Below are 19,535 nucleotides of genomic sequence, written 5' to 3' on the forward strand. Positions count from 1 at the left end.
TCTTTTGTCTTCGTAACCTGTTTGTTTTTTAACTATTGTTTTTCAGTCTGTGTGGTTACGTCTTATAATTATATGAAACTTGGACATTTTCCAATTAAAACAGTGGTGAAAAGTAACGACAAACAAGTAGGTATTTCGCTTTTGATGTTTATTTTATATTACTTCATACATTTAAAAACATACATATCCATATTTATTGGAATTGCTTTGTTAATACTGACTCACAACTTATTTCACACATTGGGGATGATGACTGAAATATTTGTCAAAATAGGAAGTAAACTTTGTATTAGTCTGAATATTTTTTCTCATTTCATTTCAGCACTTAAATGAAATAGTGTTAACCCACTACTGTTCTCTCAGTGATTCGAATGTCCCCAAATATTTACAGTGATGTCAGTAATATAATTTATAACTATTCTTACAATTCAAACTTAAATAACACAAGCTGGTGTGTTATTTCCTCCACAGATCACAGAAAGCGTTCTTCGAAAAATGAGTGACAGTCGGTCGAGCCATCGGCTTCATCCACATGGTCGGGTGCCAAATGCCTTCGCCAAGACGACAGGCCCAATGTCTACTGGCCAGCATTGAACAGCTTCATTCTGCCCTCCATACCCGACATGGCGTCCACGTTCTTGCGCCAGTCCGTCACTTCCTCTTTCTGTAAGATAAAGTTTTTCTTTCAATCAAATCTTCGGAATTGTGCACATAACAGCAACCAATTTTCCCTTCCTTTAAAAGTCAGCAAATGGTTCCAAAAGAATATTTCAACATAGTTTCAGATATCAAAAATCACTGTGTGTGAGACCAAAAAGATTCAAACTCTCACCTTCTCCTCCTCTTTCTTCACAGTCTTGAGGTTAGCCTTGAAGTCCACCGACTCTTTGACTTTGGCGCCCAGCAGCGCTCCCAACATGGCGTCTGCAGACACCCTCACCCGTTTCAGGTTCGGCCTTTTCATCTTCCCCTTCAACTCATAGATCTTCTGAGACAGGTCCCGCAACTTTTTTTTTCCCATACAAAAAAAAATAAAATACATTTACTTGACAAACACAGTTAGGTGCATGCAGATATGATTTTATTTATTTATTGGCTTCATACCTCAATATCATTTTTGGCCACCTTTAAAGCAATGTCATAACGATCCTCATCGACAGTGTCGATCTTCTGGTGAAGCTCTTTACAAAGACTCTGTAGACATAAACGTTAACGTAATCGCCATCTTACACACTAAGGTTAGCTGTTTGTTTTTGATGTCCACAACATACTTGCAGTTCCTGTGTAGACAGGCTTGACATCTGGAGTTCTGGAACTTTCTCAGACAGAATTCTTTCCCGTTCCTCTTGTCTTACTTGCTTGTCATTCTCCAGCAACACCATGGCCTTCTTTAGCATTTTGGTCTGATTGAACAGCATTTTTTTTTTATACATATAAATGACACCGCAGTTAGCAATGACAATAACTTGAGGGAAGTATTAGTCATACCTTCAAAAACAGTCTGCGAGATGCAGATATTTTGGGTCTCTAGAAAAGAGAATAATGCATATATTCAAATTTTGAGGACAGAAAAGTTTATGCGTGAGTTTATGATGCAGATTACTGTGTAGCATGTTATAAAATCTGCAAAAATAGCTGGTCTTTTGTCTTCCAATTTTAAATTATATCTTTTTTTATTATGTTGGTTTTGACAGGAAATTTGACTTACCGACTTCCTGCACACATAAGCAGAAGGTGACATTGAGTCATGGGGAGAGTACAAGGTTTGTTATTATGATTTTTTTTAATTACAGTTCTTCAAATGTGAGTCATATTACAATGAAGCTGAGTGATACTCACCCTTCAGACATAGCTTAGCTTTTCTTGTGTCTCCCTCTGTCAGGTGAGAATGGAAAATAAACATCTCAAGAACATTGGGGACACAAGGTATGACTTTGAGGTCAAACGTGTCACTTAAAATACTTGATACTAATATACTCAATTGACATCAAGACTTAATTGGGTTTATGCTTTATCACTTATGTGAGACACAAACTAGAAAATCTACCAAAAAAAAACATTTTATAAAATAAGATATCAACATGGTCAAGATTAGACAAACTGTTGACATCACATAGATTCTACAAATGTTACGTAATAAGCATTTTTTTTCTTACCTTACAGACTATGGGATAGAACTACCGGCTGGCTGCTTTTTCCACGATGGGGACACAAAGAAGCTGAATATATAGATTCCAGTGCCCTTGTGAGTGGCTGTCCAAAATAACACACTATGTCCTCACCATTCTTGCCCGGCGTCGTGTAAGAGGTGTGAAAATGTTCAGCTGTGAGTCTTTCTTAAGGAGCTGCTTGGAGGTTGAGCGCCACTTGGTGGGTTTGAAATGAAAGAATGAACTATTGTCAAAACAAATGTAAAGTGAATTAATTAACCCCAGGGTCAAAAAGTATTAACTTTACAGGGAATGTTTTATCTAACATTCATTCATGCGAGCATAAATAAAACAGTTGAAAACTGTATGATAAAACTGGAATAAATTAAAACCACACCATCTGTAAACACTTGTACTGTAGAGAAAACATGAAAATGTTTGAAGAGTAATACTACCCCCTAGTGGCGTTTTGTAGGTATTGCTGGAATGACTAAAACCTTGTAAGTAACGCTGATAGATCATTATTGATCCCATAGACAAATACCAGTATTACCACAGATACCATTGACATCGTGCCATAGATACTGTAACTATTTTTGGTGCCACAAATTGATACCTTGATGCCTTATATAAAATTAAAATCACAAAAATATGAAGATGACCTCTGCTGCCATCACATGGCGGCAGTGAAGAACTGCAGTACCTTAAGTGACCACTATTGACAAACTGGACTCGACAGGTGCCTGTCAATGTTTGAAAACTAAAAAATAGCTTAAACTTCAGCATCTACATTTAAGCCCAGAAAAGATTTATAACATATTTAAATATAAAATAATTTTAAGTAGTGACATTCCATTAAATCTTTTAAAAAGGCAAACAAAGATTGATGGTCTAAATTCAACTTATTTATTTTATTGCATTGTTTCCAAGCAACTTCTACACTACGAGGACATAGCGCACACTTTGATATTATCTACAAAAAGGAATTTACAAAACCATTTAAGGCGTATTAGTGTTAATCTATGGTGGTCAAACACAGCGACTTTACTGTGGGCTTCCTAGTTGTCCATCTGATTCATTTTGAATCTACTGGCCGGCATTAAACAGCTTCTTTCTGCCCTCCATGCCGGACATGGCCTCCACGTTCTTACGCCAGTCAGTCACTTCCTCTTTCTGTTTAGGAGAGGAACATCAGCAAATTGATAAACGAGGTCCTAATTTGACTTTAAAAAAATGGATTTTACCTTCTCTTCTTCCTTCTTGTGGGTCTTAAGGTTGGCCTTAAAGTCAACAGATTCTTTGACCTTAGCACCCAGCAGCGCTCCCAACATTGCATCAGCTGAAATCTTCACCCTTTTAAGAGCAGGTCGCTTCATTTTACCCTTCAGCTCAATGATCTTGGCAGAGAGATTGTCAAGCTGAAGGAAACGGTTGGAAAGCTATTATGGTCAATTCAATTATTGAATTATGGCCACTCTTGAAATGAACAAAAGATGAATTTCCAAACCTCTACGTTATTCTTGGTAACCTTGGAGTTGATGTCGTAGCGCTCGTCATCGACCACGTCGATTTTATGGTGCAGTTCTTTGCACAGAGCCTGTTAGAGGTGAGAGCTGTTAGAGGTTGCAAAAAACAGGAATGTACAGTGGACATGCATTCCAAGTACGTGCCCAAAAATTATTATTGTTATTATTATTATGGGCAACTGGCGCCTCTCCCAAAAATATTTTTCTGTTTGTATTTTTTATTTATTTTTTATTTATATTTATTTGTTTTATTATTGTTATTATTTTTTAACTTGTCATCTTTATCCACGAGCACCATCCCTGACTTGAAATAACAAAAAAAAATTATAATATCTATATTCCACAAGAGGGCAGCAAAGCTTTTTTAAAGTCAGAATTAAAAACCAATGCGCAAACTTCACTATATTGTAAAGTGGTATCATTAATGTTTTAGAAAAAAAAAAATCCGTGTAATAAGAGGAAACAATATCCCATACTGATGTATTTCTGGTCCATAAAGGAGTGGAAGTTTTTTTTTTAAATGCACCCCTAACAAAAAAAAAAAAAAACGACCCAAGGACAATGGTGTTAATTTGAAATTCAATATGTGCAGCGTACGTAGATGACAGCAGCGGCGGCGGGCATCCCCTGAACATTTTGTGCGCTTGGCAATGGCGTGTGGAACATTCAGACCGTACCTGAAGGTCCTGCATTGACAAGCCAGACAGCTGCAGCGGTGGCAGTCTCTCGCTCAAGGTGGTTTCTCTCTCTTGACACTTTCTTTCCTTCTCCTTCTCCAACATCACGCTTGCGGCCTTTAGCAGCTTGATCTGGAATGAGACAAAAAAGAATTAGGAAAGTTGCCCTTGCAGTCTTGATCAATGCAATGGAAGGACAAAAAATATATACCTTCAGGGTCAGTCTGCGAGATGCAGAGATCTTGGGTTTTGTCTGCACAAAAATTCAACAGTTGTAAAAAAATGCTGCAAAAAAAAAAAGACAAACTTAACATGTCGTTAAAGAAGAATGGCTTACTGGTCTTTGGTGGACATTGAAGGGCAAACAAAAAAACAAGTTAGAATGCAACCAATTATTTATAAGACAAATATGAATGTAACGAAATGAGTTTATCTTACGCCTCTGACATGTTGAAAGCCTTTTGTCTGAAAAAAAAAACACAATTTGTTTAATTTTTTTTATCTTATTTCCCCCCAAAACGTTTTTATTATTTTTATTATTTTTTTAAAACACATTTGTTTATTACAAGTGGCCTTGTAATCTCTGTTATTCAAACCATGCATTCAATTCTAATAAATTGCATTTATTCTTTGATTAAAAACAGAAGAGCCGTTAGAGCCTCTCTTACGTACCTTTTTCCCGCTGTTCAAAATGAAGCTGTTGAGGTGTGCAGCGTCCGTCTCGAAGTGCCAGGAGAAGTTCTCAGGTCATATTCAAGGACTCCTTGTGTGCCCTGTGAGTGGCCAGCTAAAATAGAACTCTTGTGCCAGCATAGCAAGTGTATCGCGATGCTGTCACTTCAAGTTAAGTCTCTCTTACCCTTACTCGATTAGTTTTGTAATCGGTAATGATGCCGTTTAATTCATTTCAAATTTAGGTCACATGTACTCAGCGATGAAGACAAATGAAATTAAGTAGTAAAGTTGTAAGATTTTAATCAGACTTGTCCAAATTGGCAAAAAGTGCATTCATCCATTAAAAATAATGTAGTGCTCCAAGCCTGTAAAAAAAAAAGAATAAAAGCAAATCATTGTTAATAAAAAAAAAAAATAGAATTTTAATGTTGGTCATGATGGTTCATTCACAGCTACTCACCAGCTCCGATGAAGAATTTGCTTATTGGCCGGCGTTAAACAGCTTCTTCCTGCCCTCCATGCCAGACATGGCCTCCACATTCTTGCGCCAGTCAGTCACTTCTTCCCGCTGCGGACCATAAACATCGTTCGATGCCATCTTCTCTAACCACGCGTTCAACTTTGAGCCTTACTTTTTCATCCTCTTTCTTGACTGTCTTAAGGTTGACCTTGAAATCGGGCTTCATGAGCTTGGAAGGGTCCGAGTATGCGCCCAGCATGGCTTCGGTGCTTTTCTTCACTCTCTTCAAGCTGGGACGCCTGACCCCCTTCAGCGAGACAATCTTCTGTTTCAGTGACGCAATCTGCGGACAACGACGATATTGGTGATATCATCACATTGATTTTTTTGCTGCTGTAGTCAACTATTCATTATTTTTACGCTCACCACAAAATGGCGCCCGAAGCGAAAATATTATTGCTCTGGCGCCATCTGGTGGTATCTCAGAGCTATTTTGAAGTGAGTTGAGGAACTTCATTTTGACAAAATCTGTGGTTTGCCATCTGTTGACAATATTTTGGGGGAGGTGTAAATAAGTAGTTACTTTATAATGCTTTATATTTATCGTTTATGTTTATCGTCTCAAATTAAATTTCAACTTGTCCTGGAGGCGGTCGTATTGCTGGTACTTGCGTGCGCGATATTAAAGAGCGAGATGCGATATGACGAAGTTCGGAAAATGCATCCTGTCAAATGCTAACACATTTGCAACGTGCCTTTCTAAGCTTAGCCAGAGATGATCGGCGTTTAACTAAGTGGGTCACACAATAGTGTGAATTTGTACATGCTGACCCAGCGGCTGCTTTTAAATTAGTCGTGTGAGAAACCGACCGTTCGTTTTTATGACTCACCTGGTTTCCTAACTATATATACTCACTTTTATTCTTTTTTTTTTATTTTTTATTAAAATTTGTAGAAATGCAAAATAGTGTTTCCATTTAGGGATTCTGTTAGCTCCAGCGTCCTTTACCTCATTTTCATTTTTGTCCACCTTCATCGCGATATCATAACGAGCTTCATCGGTGACATCGATTTTTCTGTGTAGTTCTTTACACAGTTCCTGCAAAGCAAAAACATCGTCGGCAGTGTGATTGAGTAAAAATTCTGACATTATGGTGTTGCTACCTGAAGTTCTTGAACTGACAGCTCTGAAGTCTTTGGATCAGGGAAACATTCATTGATGAATCTTTGCCTTTCTTCTCTTTTTTCTTCACTCTCAGCCAAAAGCATGGAGCCGGCCCTCCTCAGCAAGGTGGACTTGAACGTAATAAGGTCATTACTCTCCGGTCCTGGCCTTTCAAATATTTTCACATCGTATCTGCTGGACTCACCTTCAAGTGGAGTCGGCGAGTGGCCGAATATTTGGGTTTTCTCTGCGAGGTAAATGGCTACACTATACATCTGCTTGGAATAGCTTATTGATTGAATGCTGAGCGATCAGGGTGGATTCAAATCCAATTTGCTAATATGCTAATTATGCTAATATTTTTCCTCAACCCCGATACCTCTCAACTTTCACAAGAAACTGATTGGGAATTTTTTGTTAGTCATACTCACCGGCCTTTTGTGGAAAATGTGACAGGCAGTCAAAGAAAAAAAAATTCAATTAAAAGCAAATTATGATGTAAAGGAATGAAGAAAAAAATAATAGTCAGCTACTCACCCTTCAGACATATCGGCAGTTTATTGTTGCTTTGGAGCAAAAAAGAAAGATTAAGTTACCATTACTTTGTATGATTTTAGTTTTGTAATTAATATTACAGTACTTCTACATGCATGTTAGTATCGTTCATATTGTTATAGACGAGGCTACTGAGTTGCTAAATTTGACAACATGCAGCTGCCACGGCCTTCAACGCTTTCACAGAAGGCTGAATTTCTAAAAGCAAGCCCACTCCTATTCGAACTGTCAGATAGAAAAGGTTCTGCTTGAATAATCTTTTTTTCTCACTTAGCCAAAACAGAAACCTCAAAGCCTCCGGCATAACATAATCACAACAGGTTAAAAAGATGACAGGTTGGGGATGAACGTTTGTGCGAGCGAGCTTTACGGGTCACAGGAGTGGGTCAAGCACACCGTTGCCATCCGCCGTTGCGTGGGCAGGTCAAGTCTCGTGTTACATTTCTTCGCTTCAAAAAGCATGGCGAGATCATCAAGAAGCTTGATGTGTGAATACCGACCGCCGAGAAGCATTTACGGCTCCCCCGCAGTCAATTGCCACTGGATTTAATGCGCATAAAGTGAACCGAAGACCAAAACACCTGAAGGGCTGCCAAGGGTCAATAGAATCGAATTTATTTTGATATTACCGTGTTGTTAGTTCAGCTTACCTTGAAGGTGAAGTCAATCCAAAAAAAAATGGCAGGGAACAGAATCAAACAAGCCCTGAAATTATGAACTTATTGTCACACCCACATCTCTGCATGCAAATATATCCCCTCCACTCCCACTCTGACGATTGGCGCATCACAATGGAACCATTCTGGATTCGATCCAGAGTCGGAACATATTATTGCATGTTATTGTGCAGCACAAGGGCAGGCCTTGTATAGCATGCACCTCAGCTAAGTGGCAGCTCGGTCATCCTCTCTGCAGAGAGATCAGGTGCTCCGAGCATGTTTGGGCAAAAGAGAATTTGGCGTCCGGCGCCACATGACGTCGGAACACAGTTTTAATAATCTGCTCAACATGTGCAGAGGATGGAAAGGTCTACAGTAAATTGAAGCATTTGAGAGCCACTGTATTGTCCACTGTGTGTGTTAGACACCGTGTGTGTGTGTTCCTGCTATGTGTCAACTGATACAGCCGAGCTCAGGAGAAAATGTGACAGGAATTTTTATGTTCAACCATCTAATCTCTGCCTGGGCTTTAAAAACTGCTGTTCCAAAATCCCCTGCTGTCCATTGGCATGAGGTGTTTATCCTTGCAGGCTCAAACACTTTATTGAGTCTTCTTGCCAGTGAAGCCATTGTAGGGTCGAAATAAATATTTGTACTATATTTTTAACCACATAGCAATTTCTTTTAAAAAATCGGTATAATCTCTATCGAAAAGTCTCTTCAGTGCCATCGAACCCTACAAAATATGAATTTGTATTCATATTTTAATCAACGAGTCACACTTTCAGGTTCAGTTTTACAATAGAGACACAATCAATATAAATTATATATATTAAAATTAATATATTTGAGAAAATTTCCCACGTTGCTTTATTTATCCCATCCGAAAGATTCCCTCCTGATGGTGGCAGTAAATTGACGTCATGGCTTTTAAGCTAAAATCAAGACCGCCGAAGAAGAAAAGGCGGAAGTTGTCGATTCTGTTCAGTAGAGGAGGTTGCGCGATTCTAAAATTAGCATAACAGTTATTCCGTTTCATACGAACACCGTCGATGGCGTTTGATAATTAAAAACTATAAAGTATTTCCGTAGGTATAATTTCATCTCCGTCAACTTGTCAACGCTTGTCAAATTAGTAACCGAAGCCTGCGGAAGTGGTTTCGTCTTTTTAACAACACAACAGCAGTGCTCTCGTAAAAATGTGTAAAGTCCAAATGCTGAGGGCTTTGGTGGCCAGGCGACTAACCGAAGCCGCCGACGAGATATTTGGACTCTTTGAAAGGACGATAACGGAGTACGAGGAGGAACTGTGTCGTTCCAAAGAGGAAAACGAGCGGCAGCGACAGCTACTGGACGCGTTTCTCCGGCCCAGTGTGCAACAACACATCGTAGGTTTGTATTGTACCTTTCATTCTCGTCTCACATTGTGTTTTCACATGCCAAATGCACGACTTAAATGCCCTCCATAATGTTTCTTAATACTGATGCTGAAAGCATAACAAATCATAATTAAAAAGTAGGTTCGAATGTATTTACCAGATTAAAAAAAATCTGTAAATATCTATCTCTACATAATACTTTTTTTGTCTGTCTATGGTGTCCTGCAGACGTACAGCAGCCAACAGACATGAAAAAAGAGTTAACCCCTGAGCAGCACGAGTGGCACGGCAGTGACGAAGAGCAGAAAACACCGGAGCCATGCCACATTAAAGTGGAAGAACTCTGGACCAACCCGGAAGGAGAAATTGGGAACGAGGCAGGTGATGTCAGGTCGTTGCACCTTCATCACAGCAAGCCAGCAGAAACCTCGTTGGATGAGAATCTTCACAGTAACACAGACTCCCAAGGTCACATCAAGAAGTTTCAGTGCGGCGATTGCGGCAAGGCTTACGCTTCCAGGGCGAGCTTGAAAAGGCATTCGATGAGTCACACGGGCGTGAGACCGCACAGGTGCTCGATATGCGCTAAGAATTTCATGCAGCGCTCCGATTTAGTCGTGCATTTGCGGAGTCACAGCGGAGTGAAACCTTTCGCCTGCACGCTTTGCTGTTGGAAGTTTGCCAAAAAGAGCAGTCTGGTGTTACACATGAGGCGACACACGGGGGAGAAGCCTCACCGGTGCCCGGTGTGCGGCAAGCGATTCAGACACCGCTCCAGTCTGGTGGAACATTCACACATCCACATCCAGGGGAACGTTTACTCCTGCTCTGTGTGCGGCGCCGGATTCTCGGGGAAGCGCGGCTTGGTGGCGCACAGGAAAACACACAACGGAGAACCGACGCTTTCTTGCTCCCTTTGCCAAAAGAAAGTATCGAGCCCACGTTACTTGGCGTTACACATGAGGATACACACTGGGGAGAAAATAAACCTGGAAGATTCTCAGCAGTTTGAAGAACAAACTTCAGTGAGGACAACGTAGCCTCGGGAGTACTTTTGATTCAGCTCCTCTGACATTGATGTGATATTTGAGTATCATGTTCTTACACTACTCCGAAATTTGAGGATGAACTTAAAATAACCTTCATAGCTGAAAGAATGCCGTTTAGGTTGTAGTGCATTTTAGGTTGCTTTTGAAATTGTAACTGAAGTCATCTCCAAAAGTTGGCCTGCCTGATTCTAATTGGGTTTTTTTTTTTTGCTAATACTATTAAATCTATTTATTACTAACAGTGGAACCTTCAAAGGATGTTCAAATGTTTTGTAATCCGTTGCCTGTGTAGTTAATAAAAGTTTTGCGTTGGAGACAATTTCAGCTTGGGGAAGAAAAATGTTTGTCTGGAGAATGATAATCTGTGTTTGCAGTACGCCACGGTGCAAAATAAGTAGCCTTGAGCAATATTTCCTGTCAATGTGGCTTGAGATACGATTGTACCGATAACACCGTCCTTCCTGAGTACTCTGATTATTAATTTTTTAGCATTTCAAGCAAATCTCAAGTGGAAAGTTGTGCCACCAAATCTTCCCTCTTGACCACAATGAACCTTGTGGCGTTCTTCTGCTCGTGTTTGCCGGTTGCATTCGCGGCGTTATCTTTCCTTTGGATGCCCGACTGCGCCCAATTGGTGAGAACGCGAGCGCTTGGACTTGATTCTGTCTCCACATGGTCTTCATTGTTGTTTGTGTCCTCAACCATCTTTTCTTTTACAGGGACTCGATAGCTGCACGATTAATTGTGAGTGCTTAAATTTGTCTACAACCAGCTGTCAGCAACGTAAACATGGCGCTCGTGTTTTCAAATATCAGATAACTGCACCGACGAATATAAGGTTGTGCCCCGACAGCGTGCCCCCACCGCACCTGAGTGGGGTCCGGACTGCGTGGGAATTGGTGTTGACCACCGTGTGTCCGTTCCCATCATGAATGTAACGTGGATGCTAAAATCAGATGGTGAGTAAATATTAGATCCAATTGCTCCTGACAGTTTTAAAAAAATAAAATCAAATTCATCTTCTCTCCCCAGCAAGTTTACAAACACTCCAAGGCTCGCAGTTGCATATTATTGATAAGCAAACCAATCAAAGTGTGTGCGTGCAATTTACTTACAGTGTCAAGCAGCAGCTCGATCCCAGTTTTCGCAAGGTAAGGAGCTTCGTGTTTAAAGTTGAACGGCGGCAGATTGGTAACGTTGTTTTCTTGCTTAGTGGACTTTTTCATTGTCCGGGCTGGCGGTGGAGCCAGGCCGAACGTATACGTTGTTAGCTTTTAATTTGCCAAAACCGGATGTTGGGGATTACGCCATCACAAAGCAAGTGACAATCCCAGGTGAGATTTGAAAATTTCCAGCAACACTTTGAAATCAGAAGTGAAATAGTTTGTCCATTTCTTTTTTTGTTTATTTTAAAAAGGGACTTGGTTAAATAAAAATGAATACAAGTTTTCCTCTTGCTGCAAAGTATTTAGATGCATCTGATTTTCCAGAGCTGGTCTATGTGATTGCATCCAATAATGAATTTCTGTTTATTTGACTTTGCTGTCATGATCAGGATGTGATGACAAAATAATCCAAAACTCCCAGATCTGTTTGGAAAACGGTGAGATCTTTGTTGGATTTAAAATACACAGCCCAGGGATTGTTTATTTATCTATTTTTTTCACAAATCTTCATATTCAAGGTAGCCTTTGGGATGCTCAAGTCGCGACTGCTTTGTCAGCGGAAAAACATCAAAAATTGTCACTTTTTGTGGGATTTGAGGTGGACGAGCATTCGGACATATACCAAGTCTCCATTCAGAGTGATGGCATCCATTTCTCAAAGAATGTCTCCAAGGTACTCGAAAGTGAAACAAGTATTGCGTCGTATAGATCCGATAAGATTATATTAATATCTTATTTAATCTCACAAACAGGAGAACAGAACATCTTTAAATGTCACCTTTGCCTTGGATGTGTCAAAGCTCTTGACATGTCAACTGCTGATAACGGTAAGTTGTGTTTTTTTTTTTTTTATCCTTCCCAGAAAAAAAAAACGCGTATCAAAGCTTAATGTTTAATTATTTGCGTCAAAGATTAAGCCATTTTTCACAAGATGCAAAAATGACGGCTGCCGTCCAGAGCAGATAAAAATCAATTGCTGTTCATGTAAGTACTGCTTTTGCAGTTCCATTACATTTTGTGATTGGAAAATTTGACCCATTTTTTTTTTTTTGTGTGTAGATTTTCCACCGCGGACTGCAATGATAAAGGGCTCAGTGGTGCTGGTCTTTGCTGGTGTTTGTTTTGTGTATCTCCTCCGGGCCGCATCTTACAAAGGCAATAGTATATGAACAAAATTGTGGACCCCGCCATCTTGAAAAAATGCAACTGGCAAAATGATCCATTTCTTCCTTTCCCTCAGATCACGTCAGTGCGTCGTCATCGGTTCTCAAGCAACAACCGCAATATTTCCAAGTGGAAGAAAGAAAAAGAGTCTTCATCCTCTACTCCCTTGACCACCCACTATACAAAAATATCATTCTCAAATTTTGCGCCTTCCTAACAGCCAAATGCGGCATTGAGGTGATCCTGGATCTGCTGGATTCCACCCGACTGGGAGCACTGGGCCGTCTCCAGTGGCTGGACTGGCAGAGAGAACGGATCGAAGGCTCTTCGGATAAGATCCTCCTCCTGTGCTCACAAGGGGTGCGAGCCAAATGGAGAGCCATGTGTGGAGAGAAACGGGTCCTACTAAAGGAGGACCTACGCTCGCCCGTGGGTGACATGCTCACTCCGGCTCTCGGCCTCATCGTCCCACATCTGGTGCACCACGCTTCCTTTGAGAAGTACATGGTGGCTTACTTTGAAGATGTTTGTTCCCCGGAAGACGTCCCCCCGCCGTTCAACATCACAGTTCGATACAAGCTCATGAAGCAGTTCGAGGAGCTCTTCTTCCGAATCCTGGACGCCGAAAAGCACGGGCCGGGTCGAGTTTGTCACATCGAAGGACTCGCGGAGGGGGCGTATCACCGTTGCCCCTCAGGTCGGGCCTTGCAGGAGGCATTAGAGGCTTTCAGGGAATACCAGCTGGAGCACCCAAGGTGGTTTGATGACGAACGAGTGGAGGACTTGGAAGTTGAGGAGCAAGTCCTATAATGCAGGGCTTTAGCAGGACGAGGTGGCCGAGTGGTTAAGGCGATGGACTGCTAATCCATTGTGCTCTGCACGCGTGGGTTCGAATCCCATCCTCGTCGGTTGCTTTTACCAGCTCAGTGGCCTAGTAGTAAAGTGTCTGCTCTGAGACTGGAAGGTTGTGGGTTCAAACCAAAGACTATAAAAATGGGACCCATTGCCTCCTTGCTTGGCACTCAGCATTAAGAGTTGGAATTGGGGGGTTAGATCACCAAATGATTCCCGAGCGCGGCACCGCTGCTGCTCACTGCTCCCCTCTCCCCCAGGGGATGGAACAAAATCACATGGGGATGGGTGAAATGCAGAGGACAAATTTCACCACACCCAGATGTGTGTGTGTGATGATGATCATTGGGACTTTATCTTTTTATCATTTTTTTAAGTGCACAACTAAAACAAACACACCAAATTCTCCTCTGTTGAGTTGAATTAACATTAGGATAATGAGGTCCTTGGAAATGTTTCCTCTCTATAAAGCCTCCCTGCATAGGCGGAGTTAGGATATTTTTTTATTGGGGGGCAAAGGATATTTCTGGGGGACCTACAGAGGACGGGTGGAAATGTGAAATAAATCCTGGAAAATTTGGAAAATAACCAAATGCCTAACCCTGTGCAATTATTGTACTTTGAAGCTCTTTTTTTTGTCTTGACGTAAATGATGTGTTGTAACCCAAAAGACTTCTGGAGGACTCATTAACCAGCAGTTTTCTGTTATTGATGCTATGTGGCCGTGTAAACACTGTCTGGGATTAAAGTTCAGCCCCGTGGGCAAAGTTTCAAGCATTTTTTTGGGAGGGGAGCAGCGGAGAAGGTCAGTACAACGTTCTTGTGCGAATTACTCTTAGCTTATTGTCACTAAATTCTCTTTATTTTGTCAAGGTGTGTCCACACAAAATGCTGAAACGGGTCTCCACATTGATTATTAGAAGAGGACTTTCAATATTTCAAAATGGTAAGAATTCTGTTCTTTCTTCTCCTGATTTTGTCAAAATGGACTCATGACGTCCTACCACTGATCCAGTAATACAAGATTACTCTTGTTAGACAGCGTCTTCCAAGTTCATCCATCAGTATCGCAGGCGCTGGCAGAAAAGCGTCCGGTGGTGGCGCTAGAGAGCACTATCATCACTCACGGCATGCCCTATCCTCACAATCTCAGGTATTTGATAAGAATGACAATGCGCTGTGTTGCAAGTTTCTTTGTGTGATAATTACGCTGAGTAAGTGGATCAATGCAGCACAGCCAGAGAGGTGGAGGCCATCGTCAGGGACCAAGATGCCACCCCCGCCACTATCGGGGTGATTGAGGGCAAGGTTCATGTCGGTTTGTCGATGGAAGAGCTGGACTTCCTGGCCCACTGTACCGGATCCGTTAAGGTGTCTCGACGTGACTTGCCGTTTGTGGTTAGCCAAGTAAGAATGCAACACTCAAATGATAAATATAAAACTTGATGTCTCGTATGCAATAGATGCAAAATGTACGTGTTTTTATACATCTTAGAGGCGGCCATTTTGCTACTTCTTGTCGACTGAAAATGACATCGCAGTGTCCAGGTTTCCACCAATCACAGCTCAGGTTCAGTTAACTGGTGAGCCGTGATTGGTTGTGACCGCCAACTGTGATGTCATTTTCAGTTGACAGCAAGTGGCAAAATGGCCGCCTCTTGAGATGACTTTAAAACAGATGGATTTTGTCTGTTTAATTCTTATTCCACAAACAAAACATTACCAAAACATTGTGTTTTGACTAGCTGGGCTGCATAGAACATATTAGTATAAAGAACATTTTATATTCCGTGACTTCCCACCACTGACCAGATGTGGTGATGATGCATCATCATCTTCAGGGGCTCACTGGAGGGACCACTGTTTCGGCCACCATGATAGCAGCACAGCGAGCTGGCATCCCTGTATTTGTCACCGGAGGCATTGGAGGAGTGCACAGAGATGGAGAGAACAGTAAGATTGACATGATTTTATTTGGGAGTACTGGAGTGTCCGTGCGTCCTTAATTAAAAAGTCCATCCATCCACTTTTTTAATAGCGCTTATTTGCCATTAGGTGAACTTTGGTTCTGACTTAATCAATCTATTGTATGTTTTCTATTTTGTTTTTTTATCATCATCATGCTTGCACATGAATAAGTTTGGTGTTTGTGTAGGTTTGGACATCAGTGCTGATCTAACGGAACTAGGCAGGACTCCCATTGCCGTGGTGTCTGCTGGGGTCAAATCTATTCTAGACATCGGACGCACTTTGGAGTTCTTGGTAAAAGCTTTGAGGAGACATACGGTAGCTCGTGTATTGCTGTGATTCCATAATTAATTGTTAGTGTAATTCCTCGAAAAGTCAAAAGTTGCCCCCCAGAAAATAAAAAAGGTAAATGACAGTTTGTATTTTCCTTTATCAGGAGACACAAGGTGTTTGCGTCGCCACCTACGGAACCTCAAAAGATTTCCCAGCCTTCTTCTCTCGGCTAAGTGGATTCACCTCCCCATACCAAGTCTCCGACCCTGACAAGGCTGCACAACTCATTGGTGAATTAACACTTTTCAATATTCAGCTCAACGATCATATGATGTCAGAAAATGTCTTAACGGTCCCAAATTTGTTATTAGAGAGCGCTTTGTCGCTGGGTGTCCACAGTGGTGTGTTGATAGCCGTGCCCATCCCGCAAGAACACTCGGCAACGGGCCAGCGGATAGAGCGAGCAATCCAGACAGCTGTGGCAGAGGCAAGGTGACAAATTTAAATTCATGAATGAAATGTACAAATTATGTTATGCCTTGCATACTTTTTATTTTTCATGCATACTAAAAATATGATAAACAGAAAATATAACAATACTCGCAGTCGCAGGCATACACTGATTATCCTCTGCGAAGAATGTTGCTGTGGTTTGTATGTCTGTATTATACTGCCCCCAGGTGGCCAAAGCACGCACAACAGAATTGACAATTTTATTGTGTAAATAACTTTGTTTTCATAAACATACACACGATATTATAGAATGCTGTTTTTAAGAAGCAAATGAGCATACATGGAAAAATAATATTATTTAAAGGCTCATGCTCTCTATTTTTTCTCCTCGCTCAGTTCTCAAGGCATTGCAGGAAAAGATGTGACGCCGTACATTCTCCAAAGGGTCAACGAGCTGACGTTAGGAAAGTCCCTTCAATCCAGTATCCTTCTCATGATTTGTGTCTAAGAAAAAAAACAGTCATCAATTCGGAAGGTTACTGCTCCTTCATTTTTTTTTTTTTTTTTTAGATATTGCTCTTATTCATAACAACGCTAAAGTTGGCAGCCAGATAGCCTGCGCGCTGTCAAAACGGATGAAGAAAGGAAAGTCAAGTGGTGCATTACATCATCCCACTAAACAATGTCAATCCAGTATTGTGAGTGTCATCTGATTCATTCTAAGGATTTTTTTCTTTTTTACATGCCCGTTTATTTCCAAAAGTAATACTTTGGTTGGCATTTAAAATAAATCAAATTTCCCTCTGAAGTTTTCAGGCTTAGCAACAATGTTATTCTATTTTACCACAGGTTGTCATCGGCGGGATAAATGTGGATTTTATTGCAAAAGGAAAAACCAAAACGCTTCAAGTAAGTTGATCATCTATATCACATACAGCAGCGTTTCCAACTTTTAATAAGCCATTGGAAAACCAAAAGTGTAACAAAACCTTGATACACCTACTATATAACCTTATGTCAAACCTTCATTTTAGGTCACTTCAGCTTGATGAACAAAGCTAACAGTCATTTTGTTGTTATCACTTTGAGTTTGGACAGACCAACCCAGGAAGCGTTTGTCAGTCGTACGGGGGCGTCGGCCGAAACATCGCCGGTTGGTTTGCCTCATTTTGCTCTGGTGATGTGGAATCCGATTGACCTGATTTTTGTAGTCTTACTTGTCTTTTTTAAGATTGCCTAAGTCGTCTGGGCCATCGGCCGACGTTCATTTCAGCCACTGGATCGGATTCTCACGCCGATGCTGTCTTCAACCACTGCAAACATATGGTAGCTTTTGCACAATTGCGAAATTTACCAAAATTGTAAAACGTTGCACTTGCATGGACGCCTGCTTATGACAAAACACAAGTTTGTGATTTATAAATAATTTTGGCCTGCGTCAGGACACCAGCGGAGTGATGAGGTTGGAAGGTCAAAGCACAGCAACTTACTGTGCCGTGATCACTGAAAATGGAGAACTCAGTCTCGGATTGGGCGACATGGACGTTCATCAGCAGATAACGGAACAATATGTAAGCTCTTCTGATTGTACTCTGTAGTGATTTTGGAGGATTAGTTCAGAGGTCCTGTGTTTGAATCTCAAAAAATTGAATATTGTCATCTGTCTTCTTCTGGTCTCCCTATAGGTGTCACAGTTTGAAACGCAGCTTTTGTCATCTACTCTGGTGTGTCTCGATGGAAACATCCCGGCCTCCACCATCAACTATGTTTGCTCCGTCGCCAAACGACACAACATCAATGGTGCGCTTGATCTTAAAAAAGCGCCAAACATGGAATTTGCAGTTTTTATTGACTCTGATGACCTCATCGTGCAGTTTGGTATGAGCCAACGGATTCTGAAAAAGCTTGTAAGCCCTTCCTATCTGACGCCTGGAAGTCGCTGTCCTACACGTCACCCAACTTGGCTGAGTTGTGCAGCATGAACAAAACACTCGGCCTCCAAACGCCTGAAGGTAAAAACTTGAAGGAATATAGTTTGTCTTTTGGATTAATGTGCAAGCCAGGATGTGCTTCGGTGTCCATCAGTGCTCCCAAACTCCCTGGAGCAGGTGCTGAGTCTGGCCGTGGCCCTCTCACGCCCCCTTCTGGAGCATCTCCACTGCCTGGTGGTCACCCTGGGGAAGAACGGAGTGTTGGTATGCGGGGAGCACCACGCGGGCTCCGTCAACTTGAAGCCAAGGAAAGAGGCAAAGGCAAGAATTTTACCGATTCAAACAACAAAATGCAAACACAAAAGATGACACAATAATGTCTGGATGGATAGAAGATCATACAAAATATTATCTTATTGTGACCATCTGTATTTATAGACGAGGACGCTGTGCGCTGTCCACTACCCAGCCCTGAGTGTAGCAGCACATGAGACGATGAACGTCTCAGGAGCAGGAGATAGGTAGAAAGTTAAACATTACTGATGGTTAAAAAAAAAACAACACAAAAGACAAGTCATCGTGGCCTTGTGGGCAGTCTTGCAGGCGCCTTGATGGCCGGGATCCTCCAGGGTCGTGACACGGACACTTGTGTTCGGATGGGTCTTCTGGCCGCGCGCCTGTCACTCGCATCGCCACATCCTATCGCTCCCGTGCTGACTACGCACTCTATAGAGCCCGACCGCATCGAAAAGCACAGCTGGCCCACATCGAGATTCATGTGGATTGACTGACTGCATTTGGAGTTGGTACAAAATACTTTCGAATACTTTCAGTTTGCGTGTACATTCCGAAAACCATGCATGTTGGGTTCATTAACGCTTAAAATTAGCTGGGATGGGCTTCAACACACACTCAATATTGACACTTGAGGACCAATGTGGACTTGTTCACTTACGGGTGCACTCACTTTTATTGCAAGAAGTTGAATGTCTTATAAAAGACAGTAAATTTACAGTTTTACAAGCTGTGCACTGTGGTTTCATTTCCTTAGTGTTGTCCCGTGAAAGGATATAAAACAATAAAAATATTTAAAAATCTATGACAAGTGTATTCAGTTTTGTGAGATACTTTTGTGTAGTACATATGAATAACAATATTGGGTGTCCAAAATTGTGGGCTATAATAATACCAAACATTTCAAAAATATTTTATTAAATGTTGATGAATGATTTTATCACAATTACAGCTTTTTGCAGCATTGCAAATGAGAATCTGTTCTCAATTGCCTCAACTTGATTTAAAATAACAGTTAAATAAAATCAATAAAATGCTCGAAAATCTACAAAAACTGTTTTGTATGACTTAACTAAGATTCTTTGCAAGTGCACACAGATGCGACGGGCCCTTAGGCAAGGCTGCGTGAAGTATACCAA

The 19,535-nt window shown here is 41.2% G+C and overlaps 3 protein-coding genes and 1 non-coding gene across 18 annotated transcripts; 2 read left to right on the plus strand and 2 right to left on the minus strand.

Annotated features, from left to right (window-relative positions):
• Positions 1-133: 133 nt before the first annotated feature.
• Positions 134-1,646, minus strand: LOC125970863 (troponin I, slow skeletal muscle-like). Its single transcript, XM_049723574.2, has 5 exons — positions 1,489-1,646; positions 1,272-1,403; positions 1,105-1,194; positions 833-1,006; positions 134-664 (listed from the first exon to the last, which is right to left on the minus strand). The coding sequence occupies exons 2-5, from the start codon at positions 1,395-1,397 to the stop codon at positions 578-580; spliced, it is 477 nt and encodes a 158-aa protein (XP_049579531.1). The 5' UTR covers positions 1,398-1,403; positions 1,489-1,646; the 3' UTR covers positions 134-577.
• On the plus strand, positions 612-19,201 carry zgc:136858 (uncharacterized protein LOC678543 homolog). Of its 15 annotated transcripts, XM_049723546.2 has the most exons (19): positions 13,432-14,282; positions 14,351-14,423; positions 14,516-14,630; positions 14,710-14,884; positions 15,319-15,430; positions 15,633-15,739; positions 15,882-16,008; positions 16,090-16,210; positions 16,568-16,653; positions 16,742-16,869; positions 17,021-17,080; positions 17,261-17,324; positions 17,403-17,497; positions 17,614-17,742; positions 17,857-17,971; positions 18,046-18,183; positions 18,257-18,423; positions 18,541-18,623; positions 18,698-19,201. In XM_049723546.2, exons 2-19 carry the CDS (start codon positions 14,366-14,368, stop codon positions 18,891-18,893), a joined length of 2,076 nt encoding a protein of 691 aa, XP_049579503.1. In that variant the 5' UTR covers positions 13,432-14,282; positions 14,351-14,365; the 3' UTR covers positions 18,894-19,201. The 15 variants fall into 15 exon arrangements, 4 of the variants coding, with proteins under 4 accessions (XP_049579503.1, XP_068507159.1, XP_049579504.1 ...); XR_011086971.1 differs by lacking the exons at positions 14,710-14,884; positions 15,319-15,430; positions 15,633-15,739; ... (11 more) ...; positions 18,541-18,623; positions 18,698-19,201 and adding exons at positions 612-666; positions 856-949; positions 1,695-1,763; ... (11 more) ...; positions 12,373-12,445; positions 12,521-12,616 and having other exon boundaries at positions 12,702-14,423; positions 14,520-14,600; XR_011086973.1 differs by lacking the exons at positions 14,710-14,884; positions 15,319-15,430; positions 15,633-15,739; ... (11 more) ...; positions 18,541-18,623; positions 18,698-19,201 and adding exons at positions 612-666; positions 856-949; positions 1,695-1,763; ... (11 more) ...; positions 12,373-12,445; positions 12,521-12,616 and having other exon boundaries at positions 12,702-14,423; positions 14,520-14,600.
• On the minus strand, positions 3,043-5,256 carry LOC125970864 (troponin I, slow skeletal muscle-like). Its single transcript, XM_049723576.2, has 6 exons — positions 5,026-5,256; positions 4,565-4,818; positions 4,354-4,485; positions 3,658-3,747; positions 3,395-3,568; positions 3,043-3,323 (listed from the first exon to the last, which is right to left on the minus strand). Exons 3-6 carry the CDS (start codon positions 4,456-4,458, stop codon positions 3,237-3,239), a joined length of 456 nt encoding a protein of 151 aa, XP_049579533.1. The 5' UTR covers positions 4,459-4,485; positions 4,565-4,818; positions 5,026-5,256; the 3' UTR covers positions 3,043-3,236.
• On the plus strand, positions 13,452-13,533 carry trnas-gcu (transfer RNA serine (anticodon GCU)). The gene has a single exon. It is a non-coding gene; the product is annotated as a tRNA-Ser (tRNA).
• Positions 19,202-19,535: the final 334 nt, after the last annotated feature.

The sequence above is a fragment of the Syngnathus scovelli genome, chromosome 6, assembly GCF_024217435.2.
Source record: "Syngnathus scovelli strain Florida chromosome 6, RoL_Ssco_1.2, whole genome shotgun sequence".
In the NCBI taxonomy this organism is placed as follows: Eukaryota; Metazoa; Chordata; class Actinopteri; order Syngnathiformes; family Syngnathidae; genus Syngnathus; species Syngnathus scovelli.